Source organism: Neovison vison, chromosome 13 (assembly GCF_020171115.1).
Source record: "Neovison vison isolate M4711 chromosome 13, ASM_NN_V1, whole genome shotgun sequence".
Classification (NCBI taxonomy): domain Eukaryota; kingdom Metazoa; phylum Chordata; class Mammalia; order Carnivora; family Mustelidae; genus Neogale; species Neogale vison.
In genome coordinates, this window is record NC_058103.1 from 98,784,143 (window position 1) to 98,800,510 (window position 16,368).

General features: G+C 43.0%; 1 protein-coding gene and 1 long non-coding RNA gene across 3 annotated transcripts; one reads left to right on the top strand and one right to left on the bottom strand.

The window, feature by feature from the left end:
* Window positions 1-1,414: 1,414 nt before the first annotated feature.
* FEM1B (fem-1 homolog B) lies at window positions 1,415-12,520 on the bottom strand. 2 transcript variants are annotated; one of them, XM_044232455.1, is made up of 3 exons: window positions 11,628-12,520; window positions 3,137-3,166; window positions 1,415-3,079 (listed from the first exon to the last, which is right to left on the bottom strand). In XM_044232455.1, the coding sequence occupies exons 1-3, from the start codon at window positions 11,873-11,875 to the stop codon at window positions 1,474-1,476; spliced, it is 1,884 nt and encodes a 627-aa protein (XP_044088390.1). In that variant the 5' UTR covers window positions 11,876-12,520; the 3' UTR covers window positions 1,415-1,473. The 2 variants fall into 2 exon arrangements, with proteins under 2 accessions (XP_044088390.1, XP_044088389.1); XM_044232454.1 differs by having other exon boundaries at window positions 1,415-3,059; window positions 3,117-3,166.
* A 1,633-nt stretch (window positions 12,521-14,153) lies between these two features.
* Window positions 14,154-15,942, top strand: LOC122893818. Its single transcript, XR_006381694.1, has 3 exons — window positions 14,154-14,199; window positions 15,369-15,429; window positions 15,547-15,942. It is a non-coding gene; the product is annotated as an uncharacterized LOC122893818 (long non-coding RNA).
* Window positions 15,943-16,368: the final 426 nt, after the last annotated feature.

Consider the following 16,368-nt stretch of genomic DNA (forward strand, 5'->3'; position numbering starts at 1 on the left):
AGTACCATGCACTATGAGTAGCTAAGGCATTCATTTGGCACTAGAGAGAAAAATACAGATATAGCTAATTTTACTTTATCATTTTTAACATCAATAGGTGTGTACCCTTTACTTGAATTTCTGTGATGCTTAAAAGATAATCACAGAATACTTTCAGTCTGACAGTTAAAATGCTGCCATTTAAACAGAACAGAAAAAACACAGAGACCTCTGCATAGCCTATCAGAATCCGTGACATTTTGCGGTTGAAAAACTTGCAGCTCTCACAGAAACACCTTTCAAAAGAGCATTGCAAATTATTCTTATCATCAAAACCATTTAATTTCCTATACCACACTAGCGATTTTCCTACTAGTTATAAGGGACAAAGTAGAGAAAATGAAAAAAAAAAATCACAAATATCTTGGGTTCCTTTTCATCTGTCATAAACACCTTATGGGGGGGGGCACACAAACAATGCCCTCTGGAAAAGCAGTTTCCAAATTTTAAGAGACCACACAGGAGGAAAGGGAGAAAGGGACAAAAACCGAATGTGTAACTATATTATAACAATTTGTTTCATAAGAAAACATAGCATTCATAATTTTTACATGTCTGTGAGCTGAGTCAAATGCAGACTGCTGCAATTTAGAGAAATTACATTAAAACAGAGACTTCAAAGAATTTTAGAATTTAAGCCTAAAGGCAAGTAGTCCATCAGTATTCTCTGAAACATTGCTTTAAGATTATTACTTTGTATATACCACTCAGCATAATGCAACAGTTTCAATGGATTGAAATTTTAAATGTGTAACTATTATTAAATTAGCACATTTTCAGATTAAGCTGCAGCTATATTTTTTGAAATCCTCCTGATGTTATAATGTGTTGTATCACTCCACATAAATATTGGAAGAGCGAAGACTACCTACAGCAGTTTGGCATGTGCAGAACACCTATGTATCCCGTTACTCTTAATGGTCCTTTTCAGTTGTTTTTCTTCATGAGATCCTCAAAACTGCTGCAAGGATAACACGCTGACACAGGCTTAACAGAAATACTTTTGTAGGCAGTTTTTTAAAACATTATCAACTTCAAATCATAAATGTCCCTTGTAACATAAACAAAATATTTTATACTCATTCCTTAAAAAAAAAAATACAAATGTCGAATCATTATGTTGTATACCTGAAACTAAATATCTCAATTATACTTCAATAAGAAAAAGACACAAACGAAGAAAAAAGAAAAGTTAAGTGACCAATATTCAGATACCTTATAGTTACACCTAAACAATGTGGCTTTGTTTAAAGTGTATTTGAAATCAATAACCGTTATGAGGCAGAAAGACCAAATACAGAACTAAGGAAGGATGGAGAGGGAGGAAGGGTAGTGGAAAGAAAAGTAGAATTTATGAACACATAATTCTATTGTCTGTGATTAAAGTCCTTTACTTTTTAGCACCACATTAAACGATTTTACATATCCAGTCACTTAATGAAATCCAACAAACTCTTCAAGAGTTCTGGGGATCTGGTCTTGGTAGTTAATGTCATTAGCCCGAACTGCTCGGGCAGCCAGGCACTTGAGACTCATCTTCATTTGAGTTTTAAGTAGTATTTCAGATACCCCAGTGGTACTTTTGTCTAGCGGAGTCTTATTCTGTTTATTTGTCATGTCAGTGTGAGCGCCAGCTTCAACCAGGCTAATGATGATAGAGTGCAAGGTTAAAAAATCACTGATGGGCCTGTTGTACTGAACGATAATGTGGAGGGCACTGTTCCCCTCATTGTCTACAGCATTCACCTCAGCACCACAGTCCAGCAGCAGCTTTGTGACGAGTGCATTGGGAAAGCTGCAGACATCATTGGTGTGGAAATCATCAACCGGGGTATTCGAGTTGACGGCTAGATGCAACAAGGTGAAACCTTCCCGAGTTCTGGGATCAAGGTGAATCAGGTTGTAGATCTGCTTATTAATTTTGCACTGATCTTCTTCACTGCACTGTGTTTTGGTGGAGATGCATACTAAATACAGAAAAGTATAGAGATTACATTCATAATTGTCCATAGCATTGTGGACATCAGCATCTGGAATATTTTTTACTCTGTTCATACTCTGCTCTATTTCCAAAACACTGCATCTCAAAACACATTCTATGTCTGGGGCCTTCACAGTTTCATTCAAATGTATCATCTGTGAAAAAACTTGAGCAAATCGAAGAAGATCCTTGTGGGTATTCCTGTTCCCTTTCTGTCTCAGGTGCAGGGCATGCAGCCACAACTTGATACACTGTTCGAATTCCATGTTATCTGCATAAACAGCTCCCCTGTAAATGATGGGATGGGAAACATCAATATTGTCAGCACCTAAAATCCGTTCCCGAACTATAAGGCCTTCCATATGAAGAGCATCTCTGTCTTGCCGAATGGATTCCAGTTCCTGAGGATTTCTACATTCAGTTCTATTCCCGTAAGCGTGGATCGGTGGGAGAACCTCTTTCTCCAGAATGTTATCACCATCCTGAAACCTCTCCAGCATGGCTAAATATAAATAGTGGTACGTCTTCATGATGTCATAGTTCTCACGGTCATTTGCAAAGGAGGCACCCAAGAGTTCCAAAGCTTCAATCCGACTTCTTCGGTCACAATCAGCATGAGAGAGCAACAGTTCGACGACATCAGCTTTACAGCTTTCGGCAGCTACTTTTAAGGGTGTCATCCCGTGGCCGTTCACTACTATAGCAGCACGCCATTTTATCAGCTCCTTCACGATATCTATGTGCCCGGCTTCAGCTGCGAAGTGCAGCGCTGTGGCTCCACAATGTGCTTTAGCGTTGGGATCAGCACGCTGCTCTAAAAGGTACCTGACCACGTCCGTGTGTCCCTTATATGCTGCAATCATCAGGCAGGTGTTGTCGTACTTGTTGGCGATGCTGATGTTGGCATTATTTTCAACCAAGTATTTCACAATGTCCAGTCTGCCATCAAAGCACGCTGCCCGCAGCGGGGTCGAGTTAGTCACTGTGGTGTGGTTCACGTTGGCTCCATGGCTGACTAGAAGTTTAACAACTTCAAAATGTCCGGCTCCTGCTGCACACCAAAGATGGCTGACTAGAAGTTTAACAACTTCAAAATGTCCGGCTCCTGCTGCACACCAAAGAGCGGTGGCACCGTCAATGACATACCTATTCGTGAAAAGAGCAAAGGGTCAGAAAACACAGGCCACACACGTTCTAACGTAAGTGTAAAGAATGGATTCGTTTGCACTGACTGAAACCTCAATCTGTGGAACATGAATACAACATTAGTTTGGGTGAAAACAAAATCAGGTAACTTAAGTAAAGCACTCTACACTGTACTTCTTCTAGCAGAAGCTCAACAAACCTTAACTATTACTGTTACTGCTAAAATATATAATTCTAAAAAAAAAAAATCACAAACTTTCTACTAGCAAAAGTAAATACATTTCAGAAAACACAGAAGAAATGCAAGGAGGTTCATAACTTCTTTACCACCAAGTTCTTGCACTGGCTATTAAGGAAAAACCTGTTACTCCTTCCCAGTATCCCCCAGGTACCACAGTTTCTCTCAATAGGTCAGTAAGAAAGCTACCCAGTCCCTATAGTAACACTGTGTTAGAAACTGCTTTAGGGAAAAAAATATTTAAGCAGATAATTGCCCCTAAGATTATCTAAGCTAATCAAATATACTTCTACTATAGCAATGAGAATGCAAAAAAAATCCCTGTTCCATGTAATACAGAACAATCACATAAACATGGTGCTGAGCAAAAGAAGTCAACCGAACACAGTACATATTACATTACTACATTTATATACCTATCTGTGGTACTGAAATCAAAACACTGTTTATTTTAGGGGAGCAGATAGTGGGAGGAAGCACAAAGGGAACTTTAGTAAACAAATACATTCACTTTGTGAAACTTATAAATGCTTTCAATTAGTGCATTTTTCTCTATCCATTCTACTCCAATTTAAAGGTCTTAAAAATACGTGTGTGTGTGTGTGTGTGTGTGTGTGTGTGTGCATGTATTATGGGTATGTTCCTCAACTAAACCACTGGGGGAAATGCTAACAGCAAGAAACAATCAGCACTTTCCTAAAACTAGTGGGCCTCTTCCCTGACATTCCGCCCATATCTGCACTTTGTGGCTTCACAGTCACCACCTATTGTCTGATACATGCTAGGTTCTTATAATAGAATCAGACACTTGCTAGGAGGCCAATCTTTCCCATCTTTCTACCTTCCATTTTCCCCAAGCTCAATTTTTCAACTGTTTATCCTGTTACTGACCATCAGACCTAAAAAGTAGACTTTTGCCGCACATACTTAGATATACTGTACTTGAACCACTAAAATAAGTATATTTGCAAGTGTTAAGAGAAAAGGTCAAGCAAAAGCAGTATTTACTAGCACTATTAAGTATTTATACCAAAAACCGCACTGCTGAGCTTCTCACTATACAACCTAATGTTTTAACACAGGTCAAACTATATCGCCCATCAAGTGAAAGAGTATATCTAATCCCCTGGTAAAATATAAATATCATAGCTTAACCCCAACTAACAACATTCCCAAAACACCACTTGTCTGTTGTTTCTGCTGAAAACAAAAGACCCAGTTAATTCTTCAATTTCAAATAATGGCACCAAATGACCACAAAAGCCTGCTCACTAACAAGTACCTACGGAGGGAGTTACCTAGGGGAGAGGGTGCAGGACTAACTAGGAAGAGTCTTAAAGCTATCAGAAATGTCCTAAATCTTGATCTGGGTTGTGGCTACATGGGTGGATATTTAGGGAAATTTCTCATCAAACTGCACACTATGCACAGAAATTAGGGAAGTAGCATAGATCTTTATGAAAAGCAAAACCATGAGAGTTTCTAAAAAAAAAAAAAAAAAAAGTAGACTATCTTCATGACTTTGGAGTTAATGACTATTTCTTAAACGGAATGCAAAAAAAGCACTAATCATAGAAAAAAACATTTACTGGACTTCGTTAAAATTAAGAGCTTCAATTCATCAAGATATTAAGAAGGAAGTAAATATGCAATCCACTCACTGGGAGAAGACATTTACATTAAATGTATTTGACAAATCAGTAAGAAAAAAGCAAACAACCCAAATTAAAAAACGGGCAAAAAAGACTAATAAACAAATGTATTTCACAAAAGATATTCAAGTGCCATAAACATATGAAAAGATGTTCAAGATAACTTCCGGAAAGGGAAATGCAAGTTAAAATCACGAGTTACCAATACACAAGCACTAGAATAACTAAAATTAGTAAGACTGACATGACAATACTAAGTGCTGGCCAGGATGTGAAGCAACTCAAACTCACTGCTGGTAGGAATGTAATTTGTTTGAACCACTTTCGGGAAAACTGTTTAGCAGTAACTATTCAAGTTAAACATACAGCAACCCCATGACCCAGCAATTCCACTCTCCGGCATATACTGACAAGAAGTGAACGCAAACACCCACCAGTGAAGACGTACACATAAAAAAGCAGTTTTTTTCCCATAACAGTCAAACACTGGAAACAAATAAATACCTGTGTACAGGATAAGTAAGTTGCTGTATATTCATACAATGGAACGCCACAAAGCATAAAAAAAAAACTACTGATATATGCAACTGCACAGATGAATCTCACGTGTTAAGCAAAAAAAAAAGCCAGAAAGAGAAGAGCATATTGTATGATTCCCTTTATAGAAGTTCAAGTATAGGCAATCTATGGTGACAGAGTCAGAGTACTCTACTTCTGAGAAGGGAAAGGAGAGGAACTGATTGAGGAGAGTAAGAGAAACTCTGAGTGACAAAAACTTTCTGAATATTGATCTAGAAGGTGTTTACATAGCTAAACATATTAAAATTTTATCACATGGTACACTTAAAATGTATGCACCTTACTAGATGTTACACCTTAAATAAAAAGTTATAATTAAAAACAAAAATGAGACATAATTAAAGAATAACAGTTTAAAGGAACACAAATAGCTAATAAGTATCTTCAATGTCCCAAGCACTCATTGTATTAAGGGATCAATATGCAATATATCTCATTTAATCCTCATAATAACCTCCTCCCCAAAACCCTGAGATAGATACTATTATTATGCTCATTTTACAGATACATAACTAAAAGTTTACATGAGATTAAAACACAAAAGTACTCTAGTACATAGTACTCGATGTATTAAGGAAACATAATACATGTCATTGTTCAGTTTCAATATAAAAGGCCTTTTTTCCAAAATATAAAAAGCATTTTTTCAAACTAATTAACAGTAATCTATCAAAAATAGTTAATATGTAGTTACACTTACATGGTTAAATGTTTCTTTGCACTTAAAAAATATGAAATTATTATATACATGAACCCAAACTACGTAAAACTTGAAAATGTTACATTAAAACAGGAATTCACATATATTATTTTTAACTCTCACAATAACCATAAAAGATAAATATGATCCCCATTTTAAAGATGAAAAAAGAGCAAAAAGTGATTAAAATATTTTTCTCACCTCAAATGTCCCAGAATTAATGACGTAGGAGTAAAAATTAAATTATAAATATATATTTCACTTGGTTTTTGTAACAGTTTAATACTTTTTGTGGTGTAGCCTAATGGTTTCCATTTTTCCATAGAGTGATGTAACAGAAGCCTCAAGAAAATTTCAATTATCTATTTTTATTGAGGCAATTAAAATTTTTAAGTAGTTTAGGATAAAAATATTCACTGCAGAATATATTAGAAAAAGACTAGTCCTTCAGAAACATTAGCCTGAGCAAATTTTGAATTTTTACAGCTCAACAAAAACTTTAAACAGATTAAAGGGAATCATAAGCCTAAAATCTATGACAGTCCTTTGTCCATAGGCTTCAGCTAAAATAATGAGCACAGACTTCCTCAAAACAACATACCACATTTATAACAGAAAATAAAAATATGATAAATTAATGCAGTATGTACTTAGTCCCTAAGGGAGAAGTACTATAAAACAAAGTTCTTTCTAGACTCACTCCAAAATTGCAATCCAAACTCTCTATAATGTATTTCATTTCAAAAAATCAAGAAACCAGGGAGTGCCTGGGTGGCTCAGTCAGTTAAGAATCTGACTTTTTTTTTTTTTTTTTTATTAAAGAGATTTGAGATAGAGCAAGAGAGTGAGAGAACGAGCAGGGGAGGGGCTGGGCAGAGGGAGAGGGCTCTCCATTGAGCAGAGAGCCTGATGCAGGGCTCCATCTCAGGGTGGTGAAATTGAGCCCTGCATGTGGCTCCAGGCTCAGGGCAGGGTCTGCTTGTGATTCTCTGTCTCCCCATCTCCCTTTGCCCTTACCCCACACACGCAAGCACAAGCTCCTGCGCACTCTCTCTAAACAAGTAAAATCTTTAAACCAACCAACAAACAAAAAAATCAAGAAAGCAGGACATCTGTCTGGCTCAGTAGGTGGAGTGTGTGTATCTTGATCTCAGGGTTGTGAGTTCGAGTCCCACATTGGGGGGTAGAGACTACATTAAAAAATAATAAAATAAATAAAATAAAAATAAACTATAATCTGATATTCACCTTTTTAAACAAAATGTCCACATCATATGATGGAAACATTTTACAATAAAAGAACATTTCTGGCACCTGGGTGGCTCAGTGGGTTAAGCCCCTGCCTCGGGCTCAGGTCATGATCCCAGGGTCCTGGGATCGGGGCTCTCTGCTCAGCAGGGAGCTGCTTCCCCCGCGCTCTCTCTCTGCCTGCCTCTCTGCCTTACTTGTGATCTCTGTCAAATAAATAAATAAAATCTTTAAAAAAAAAAAAAAAAGATAACATTTCTGATCACAAAACTAAGCTGAAACTATTTCCTGGTCCAATTTAAAATAAAAATGTCTGATCAAGTATTTGAAATGGAAATAAAAATTCATTAAATGTAAATGATCAACACTTTTTTTAAACCAAAGTCCTTAAAATTGTTTATTAGACCAAACATAGTTTCTTTGAAATATATACTGCATAGCAATGAGTTTTAAATGAAACCAAATGATGATGTGGCCCTCAAGCCTATCCTCTACCTGAACATTAAAAGTATTAGTACTAGAGCCAACTTTAAGAGAGAACTCAACAAAAAGCCTCAGAACTCCCAGAGGTCCTGTTCTCCTTCCCATCCCTGTCAGCAAACTTCTTTTAGGACAAAGGTTCCCCAACAAACTCTGGTACAGAGCTGGCAGGCCCTAGGAACTCGGGCCAGCACTCTAGTCCTTGGTCACAGGACACCTCGCCTTCGTTCTGTTCCATTTCTTTAACATTCTTAAGTTTCCCATTCTCCAACTAAAGGTTCTTTCATTTCTACTCAAGTAATTTTTCTTGCCCACTCGTCTGTCAATAGTAGTCTTCACATATTAAGCCATAAGTAAAATGATCTCAAACATTACTTTTAAAAATATGAACAAGGGCTCAAATATCACCATGGGGCTTGACCTAGGTAGGCAGTCCCTTCCTTCCTGAGAATCTGTAACGAATCCACTTGAGTTTCTTTTCTTTTTTTTTTTTTTTAAAGATTTTATTTATTTGACAGAGAGAGATCACAAGGAGGCAGAGAGGCAGACAGAGAGAGGAGGAAGCAGGCTCCCTGCTGAGCAGAGAGCCCGACGCAGGCCTCGATCCCAGACCCTGAGATCATGACCAGAGCCGAAGGCAGCGGCCCAACCCACTGAGCCACCCAGGCGCCCTCCACTTGAGTTTCTTAAGATAGTATAGAAATTTTTAGGCAGAACATAGACTTTCACAAAATTTTAAATAAGCTATTTATTTTAATGTCTCTTTCTCTCTCACACACAAAACAGACTATATCAAACCTATATACAAGTAACTGTTGCTTAGGATGGAACTAAGAAGTGAAACCTTTTTTTAAATATTAGGCAAATAAAAGGATAAGAAACAATTTTGACATAAAAATTGTGAAGATGGTACACAAGTGACTAAAAACTAGGAAACACTAATCTACATCAGCACACACAGAGAACCTGTTAGTCCCCACCTGGTCATGGTTCTCAAGAGCGGATGGAATCTAAAGGGGGATTAAAAAAAAATTAAAATATATAAAATAAAAATAAAAAAAATAAAGGGGGATTTTGCTAAATAAGTCTCAAAAAGCCAGCTCCTAAGGGGTGAGTGGGCATATTGTTAACACCTCATTCAGACTATTTTCACAATGTCTGGAATGAGTGCAAAGTGAAATCATGACATTTGCCATCTAGTTCTGAAATGCCAAAATGACTGGAATAAACTGAAAAGTAATAGTGTGGTTTGAATGGGCATAAAGGTGGCCATGAACTTCAATTCTCGCTTGTTAACTAATTGGCAAACTCCTCAAAAAAGCAGAAACCTTACATTTTTTCTGTATCCTCCACAGAAGGTGTAATAGGGCTAGACCCATCACAGGCATTTAATAAATAAAATTCTCCATTACTCTTACACAGCAGCTAATAAATTCATAATTGTAATAATCCATAACAAAAAAAGATGCTCAGCCAAAATCGTGAATGACTGAACCTTTGCAATTGCAGTCTCCCCATGGAACTCCTGATATTTTATACAATGATCATCAAAATCTGGCTTACACCTCTCTCCAGCCACCCACAATCTCTTTCTTAATTTCCCCAGCTTGAATCCTTTCCTACAACCACACTCAAACACTTGTCACCCCAAGTTCACCATGCTGTTGCCCCTCTCCTTCACTTCCTTTAAGACCCAAACTCAAGCATGGGAAAGGGGGAGCCTTCCCTGTTTCCCCCAGGCAAGGCTGAGCACTTCCCATTCCCATATCCCTCACTAGTCCAACAGACTTCTAAAATTCTAAATGGCATGGCATCTGTAATTACTCACTTACATCTCTATTTCTCTTGTCTCCCCCGCTAAAACGTCTTCTCCACACTGGGAACAGTATGTTACTCACCTCTGCATACCCAATCCCTACCACACAGCCCAGCACAACAGCAGGAGTTCAGTAAGTGTTTGCCTCCTGAACCCTTTAATTTCACTGCCCAGTGCAGAACGCAGGCTGTATTTCTAATCATTTCCATTAATTTCAGGTTCTTTTAATTCCATCTCAAAAAACCTTTCTGTCTGATGGTAAAAAAGACAGTAATAAGCAAAACCTTTCCAATGCTTTAGGAAACTAATTTTTTTCCCCACCACTATCCTCCCCTCATCCAAAAAGGCCTCAGCAAGCTCCTTAGCAGCGATGTTTCTAGCAGCTGTTACTGAGACTCGTATCTCAGTGAATCCATGTGCCTATACAACTGGAATGCTGCTGAAATTCAGGGGTCATTCTGTCTCACTCCCTGTCTGGGTATAGGAAAGGCTGTGGAAATGCAGGGAGTTCCAGAACGGACACAAAAGCCAGTAAGGGAAAGCAAACATGAATCAGGTTGCCATCTTTAATCAAGAGGAAAAAGACCATCTCCTTGATATCTAGGGAGGTGGTACCAGAGATTAACCACCAACTTGGGCTATCATTTCATTAAAATGTAATGCTCTAAAATATTTTCCTTTCATCTAAAAATATCTTCCTCTCGTTGTTTTATTATTTAAACCTAAAAAAGAACCAAAATTCAACAATGCTCTATTAATTTTCAAGAAGTGCTTTTCCAATGAGGTTTATAACCAAGCAGTTTTCAATCACCAAAACTAAAGATACATATCTTTATGCTTGGACCCCATCTACCTCAAACAGAAGAAAATGCTAGAATAGCTTATGTACTGGCGTAAAAGTCAAGAAAAACAAATGCAATCGATGAAGTTTGTAAAGTGAAGAACACTTTATAATAATCCAGCACAGCAAAGAAGATGTCAAACCTGATAGTTTTTTTTAAACATTTTCATGCCTACACAATATATACAATTAAACCTAAAAGACAAATTTTAACTATGACAATATGAATTTTTGAACTTCCTACCTCAAATGACATAAACCATCAAGTTTCCTCACAATATCACAAGATAACATGTATTAACAATGCCATTACCTCCTATACCAGGCCCAGGGCCATTTTTGCAGCCAACCTATCAACCCCGAGCTATGTGCAAGTGTCAGAATCAGGTCTAGGGATGTCTGGCTGCCTGACAATCCCTCAAAGAGACTGGAGTTCTAGGGGCTTATTTTGACATTAAGGCCCCCGCAACCTGTCTGAAGGGACCACTCAGTTGGAGGAGTAAAAACTGGGTGACTAAATTACTCATCAAACAGAGGTCTTCGATGTTAATTGCTAACCGCGTTAATTTCTGATCTCGCTTACAACCCCAATACCGATAAAGGTGAAACCTGGGAAGGAGCACCTCCTTCGTAACACGGACTCTCCAGTGAAGAAGAATACCCATTAGGTATCTAGACATAGGGTGTGGCTATTTACCCACATAGGGAATAAGGGGTAGGGGCTGATGAGGATGGGCAGCAGACCACGGGACGAAGCAGTAGCACTGGAAGACGAAGCGGGCATTCATGCGGCAGGAGGATGCACAAAAGGGAAGAAGTGGTACCTCTATGGGGAGAGAGTGAAGGAGGGAAGGACCAGTGAGGTGGTGGATCCGCGCTCATGGGAGGGGGCTTGGGATGTACCTACCCGTCGAAGCGGACGGTGCCAGTCTGCTGAGTCTGCACCCGGTAATGTTCTAACAGCAAACGCACCACCTTGGCGTGCCCATTGCGGGCTGCGATGATGAGGGGCGTGGAGCGCTGCCCTCCCTGCTGGCTGACATAGCCCAGCAGATAGCGGATGTCGCTTTCAGACCGGTTGAGAAGCAAGGCGGCCAGGGTCAGCACCTTGCCCTCGCTGGCCGCCTTGTATACATAGCCAGCCAGGCCCTCCATGGCCGCCGCCAACTCCAACACCCGTTTGGTCGCCACCGCTGCTGCTGCCTTGCGCCCCCGGAGGCCGCGTTCGCCAGCGCTTCCAACCTGGGCCCTCACAGCCCATTCAACAGGGCGCCGTCGCCGCCGCCGCGCCCAGGCAGCAGCGCGGCCCGGGGAGGGCGGAGACGCAGAGGTGGCCGAATGCCGCAGGGGGCACGTCCGCGACCCGACCCGGGCAGGGAGGACAGCGGTCAGGGCCGCCCCCGAGGCCCCATGCGCCGGCCCTGGGCCGAGGCGATCTCCATGGCGGCCGCCGCCCGGGGCCTCAGGCCGGACCCCCTCCTTCCTGCGGGCTGCGACAGGCGCGTGCCCGAGCTACGGGTCGCCGGCGAGGTCCCAAGAGGACCGCACGCGCCCCGGATGGCGAATGCTGGGCGCGTCTCCCCCGTCCCCGGCGGCCCGGCCTAGGGCCCGAAACTGCCTCGGCCTCCGCCTCCGCCGTGCGTCCTCCCCCGCTGGAGGAAACACGCAGATCCTCGCCCACCAGAGCTCAGAAGCGCCAGACGCTAACGATGGCTTCGCAGCTCCACGCTTGGGGGCCTCCGGAGCGAGACGGAACGCTTCCGCGGCGGCAGCCTCCGAACTCTGGGCGGGCAGGAAGGCGCGCCTCCGCAGACTGGGCCGGGAGGGGGAGGGTGCGAGCGGGAGGAACGGTTAAGCCGGGTGTCTCCTCCAAAGCTGCCCGGCCGGCAAACGAGGGCATGGTGAAGAAAGGTTCTACTGCGCGAAGTTAGCCTACCCCCTTTTCGGGCCTGAATGTCCTCATTGCCCTTGACGCCTGGACCGTCCTCCTCGGCCCACATGGCCTGGGGGCTCCTTAGCTTGGGAGGGGGCCACAGTCGGGGACCTGAGGCGATACCACAGGTGGGCCGGGGATCTCGCCCCATTTTACCATAGACGGTGCGGGACTCCTCTGTGCCCTGCCTGGGGACCCAGGGAGGGGGGTTGCACGCACCCGACAGGGTCCATTTTAAGAAAAGGGCGGTGTCTCTGAGCCCCCAGGATGTAGGAGGACTTGGGGGCTGGCACCAGGCGCGGAGAAGGGATTGGAATTCGGGCCTATCCTCCCTGGAGAGGGGGGGATCAAGTGTGTGAGAAGGGGTGAGGGGAGCTTCTCCCGCCCTGGAAAGGGGCGCGGTGTCTGAAAGGAAGGCGAGGTCTGTGTTCAGACAGACCAGGACTCTGATCCCCAGCCTGACAGAACCTCCCTTTTCTCACAGACTTCTCAAGATGATTCAGGTTCGAAGAGCTCATTTATCTAACGAACACTAGAGATCTACTACGTGCCAGGCTCTGCTTGGCCCCAGAGATTGGGTGATAGACAAGACGGACACGACGCCTTCCCTTCCGGGGCTTGTGTTGTGAGGAAAACAGTAAACAAGTGAGCAAATGATAGACGAGCCCGGTTGAGTTCGTACCATTACCATTTGCTGTGAGGCCAATAGAGGGACGGTGGGTGGGTTCGCTAATTAGAGTGGGCAGGTAAGAAGAGCAAAGGGTATTCTGGGCAAGGGGGAGAGCCAGTACGAAAGCCCTAAGGAGGGCACAGTCTTGGCGGGCTCGGAAACCGAGATCAGTGTGGCTGCCGCAGAATGGGCCGTAGAAGGAAGGATGGGAGGCAAAGTCAGCAGGGCGCAGGTCACCCTCCCGCCCAGTAACCCTTGGTGAAGTGCTTAACTTCTACTCTTAAGTGTGATGGGGGCGTTTGAAGAGTTTTCGACAAGGAAGTGACAAGATAACAATTTACATTTTTAAAAATATCGCTCTGGCTGCTATGTGGAGAAGAGACTAGGAGGCAAGTGTAGAAGCAGGAAGGCTATTTAGGAAGAAAGGTCTTGGACTGGGATGGCAGAAGGCAGGGGTGATGAAGCTCCTGGGACAGTCACAAAATGTGCAAGCTCAATAGGGAAGTTTTCCTCTCTCCCACGTAACCCCAAAGGACAGTATCTACCACAAAGAAAGAACAAATATGCGTATTTGGCCCCAAGAGACCAGGCTGGGCTCAACAAGTTGACATAAATTATTTCATTTGACACCCACCCCACCCCACCCCACCCCACCCCCAACCCTAGTTGGTGAAGGCCTCCCCTTCGTTAACAGAGCTATTGGTGGGGTTTGGCCACTTCTCAAAAAAAACTGTCCTTTTATTGGGCAGCACGACTTCACCTCTTGGCAGATCCCTACACAAACATTGTTTTCCCCCCTGAAGATATTAAACAAAAACAATGTTGAAAATGGGGGCTGAAGATGAAGTTCTGTTGATGGAAAAGAGGGGAAGGCTGGTAAGTTTCATTCTGGGGCTCTCAGAATTGGCAAAATATCCAGTTCCTGACAGGCTTTTTGGCCTCTGGGGACTTCGCAGGGACACATTTAGATGTGTGACCAGGGCCTCCCTTCTAAATGGTTTCCTCCCCTAGCTCTGTAGAGCAACCAGGCTCCCCATCCCTTCTCACCTCTGTGCCCAGCCTGTTGTCCTGTGTCTTTTTTTTTTTTTTCCCCCACCTAACTTTTTGAAGAAGGTGATCCAGACACAGGCTCTTTCTTCCCTTCAGTTTGTTTTCTGAGGGAGACCTGATTCAGCCAGCTACTCATTGTTGAGTAAGAGACTTCCTTCTTCCTCCTCTCACTCTTGCAAGATAAACTAGGGTTCACGCTAACATTGACACCTCAATTTGGTGGTGTAAGTGGGTGGTTGCTGGGAGGGGTGACTGGACCAAGAGTCATTCATGTGAGAGAGGGGCTCGAAACTTGCACTGCGTGACCTCCTCCCCCAGATAAGAATATGCTTCTGCTCCAGCAGTCCGAGGTCAGGAGTCTTAGGCTGCTCTTTTCTTCTATATTTATCATAGTTGCCTACTATAGGGTTCTGGGCTCCCTTGGTTACTCAGTAGCCATTGGCCAACCAGACTTATCTGGTTGCCTCTATTTACCTGGGCTTGGAAGATGACATTTCTGTGGTCAGGTTGTGCAAATCTGGAGAGAGGATGTGTAAACAGGACATAGCTCCTTTCCCAAAGGCCAGAGCCCAGAAATAGCTCCTTGTGCTCCTGACCTATCCCCCACACCTGTGACAAGAGGCTACTGCGCAACTGAACAATAGGAAGATAGAAGTGCAACTAGTAATATCCCGATGGAGGTCAATTTGCTGGTGACAATAAACTGCAACCTTCCACCTGGACCAAAGACAGGACTGACCTCCAGCACTTCAACTCGTGGGGATTGGGAGGAGGCCTACGAACAGGATGAACTATACCTTCCTTCCATGGAACAGTCCTTTCCCCCAAGCCAGGCTGTCCTGGCCTGATAGCTCTGAGTCAGTGGAGTTTCTCAGATTTTGTATTAAGGATGATCCTTGGCACTGAATCCATCTGGGTTGGACTCCTTGCTCCATGGGCTAGCTGTGGCCTCAGACAAGTTTCTACGATGGAGCTAAGAAATACTTTCCTTTCAGGGCTGGCGTGATGGCAACATGCAAGTTCCTTCACCCAGCTTGGCCCTGCAAAGGAGTATGGGTAAGTACACATTTGCATTCATTTCACTTTTCCTAGTCCCCACCCAACAGTCATCCTCCAATCCTGCCATTAATCTGTTCAAGAAAAGACTTCTCATCCTCTGCATTTTCCCTGCAGGAGTGTGTCTGCTTGTGAGAATGGAAAGTAAATCCACAGTATGCAAAGGGGTGAGGAAGCTAATTAACAGAGGTTCAGAAATGCCAACAGAACTTCAGAAACCACCGCTGACCCTTCTGTATTAGCCCAGAGGACTGGTGGCCCATTGGCCTTTATCTCCTCGTCCTTCCACTCCTTACCTTTCCCTGAACAGCAGAGCCAATGATTCTCAGAAACAAAACCTAAGGTGGGAAAGGGGGGAGCCCGTCCGTGTTCATCTGTAATCCAGTTCATTCCCAGCGGATTTCGATTTACCAGGAGCAGATTGCAGTAATCGTATATGTCTGCTTTCCTTCTAACCCCAGTCCTCCCTGAATCAGGACACCAGTCAGGCTTCCTGGGACAATAATAACAAATAGCAATGGCTAGCTCTTATCCAGTGCTTCCTGTGTGCCATGCATCAGAGTAAACACTTGAAACAAATGAGCATGTCAGTTTTGCATGAGCCTCTGAAGACTCACTATTTTTGTTCCCATTCTTCAGATGAGGAAACTGAGATACAGATGTTGTGTAGCTTGGCAGTGACCTCCTAATCAGAATGTCATAGAATGGCAGGATTTGAACTCAGGCTGTCTCACCCCCATCCTTGGCCCTGCTACCAGCCTTCTGTGCCTTCATTTATCCCCCTCTGAGTGGTCCCACCACCAGCTTGCTCTCTGCAGGTCCCCAAGGCTCTCTCTGGTCCTGATCACCACTTCACCTGGACCAGCATGCCCATGGGCTAATCTGATCAGCCATCCTGAGCTAATGGGGGAGAACTAGAGGGAACCTTCTCCACCACCA

What these genes read in the sequence shown, in the direction of transcription:
- FEM1B (XM_044232455.1), bottom strand. Translation starts at nt 11,875, where the DNA reads ATGGAGGGCCTGGCTGGCTATGTATACAAGGCGGCCAGCGAGGGCAAG. An exon ending in GGCACCGTCCGCTTCGACGG is followed by an intron (nt 3,167 to 11,627) that starts GTAGGTACATCC and finishes TTTCACGAATAG; the next exon opens with GTATGTCATTGACGGTGCCA. An exon ending in GACGGTGCCACCGCTCTTTG is followed by an intron (nt 3,080 to 3,136) that starts GTGTGCAGCAGG and finishes CAGCCATCTTTG; the next exon opens with GTGTGCAGCAGGAGCCGGAC.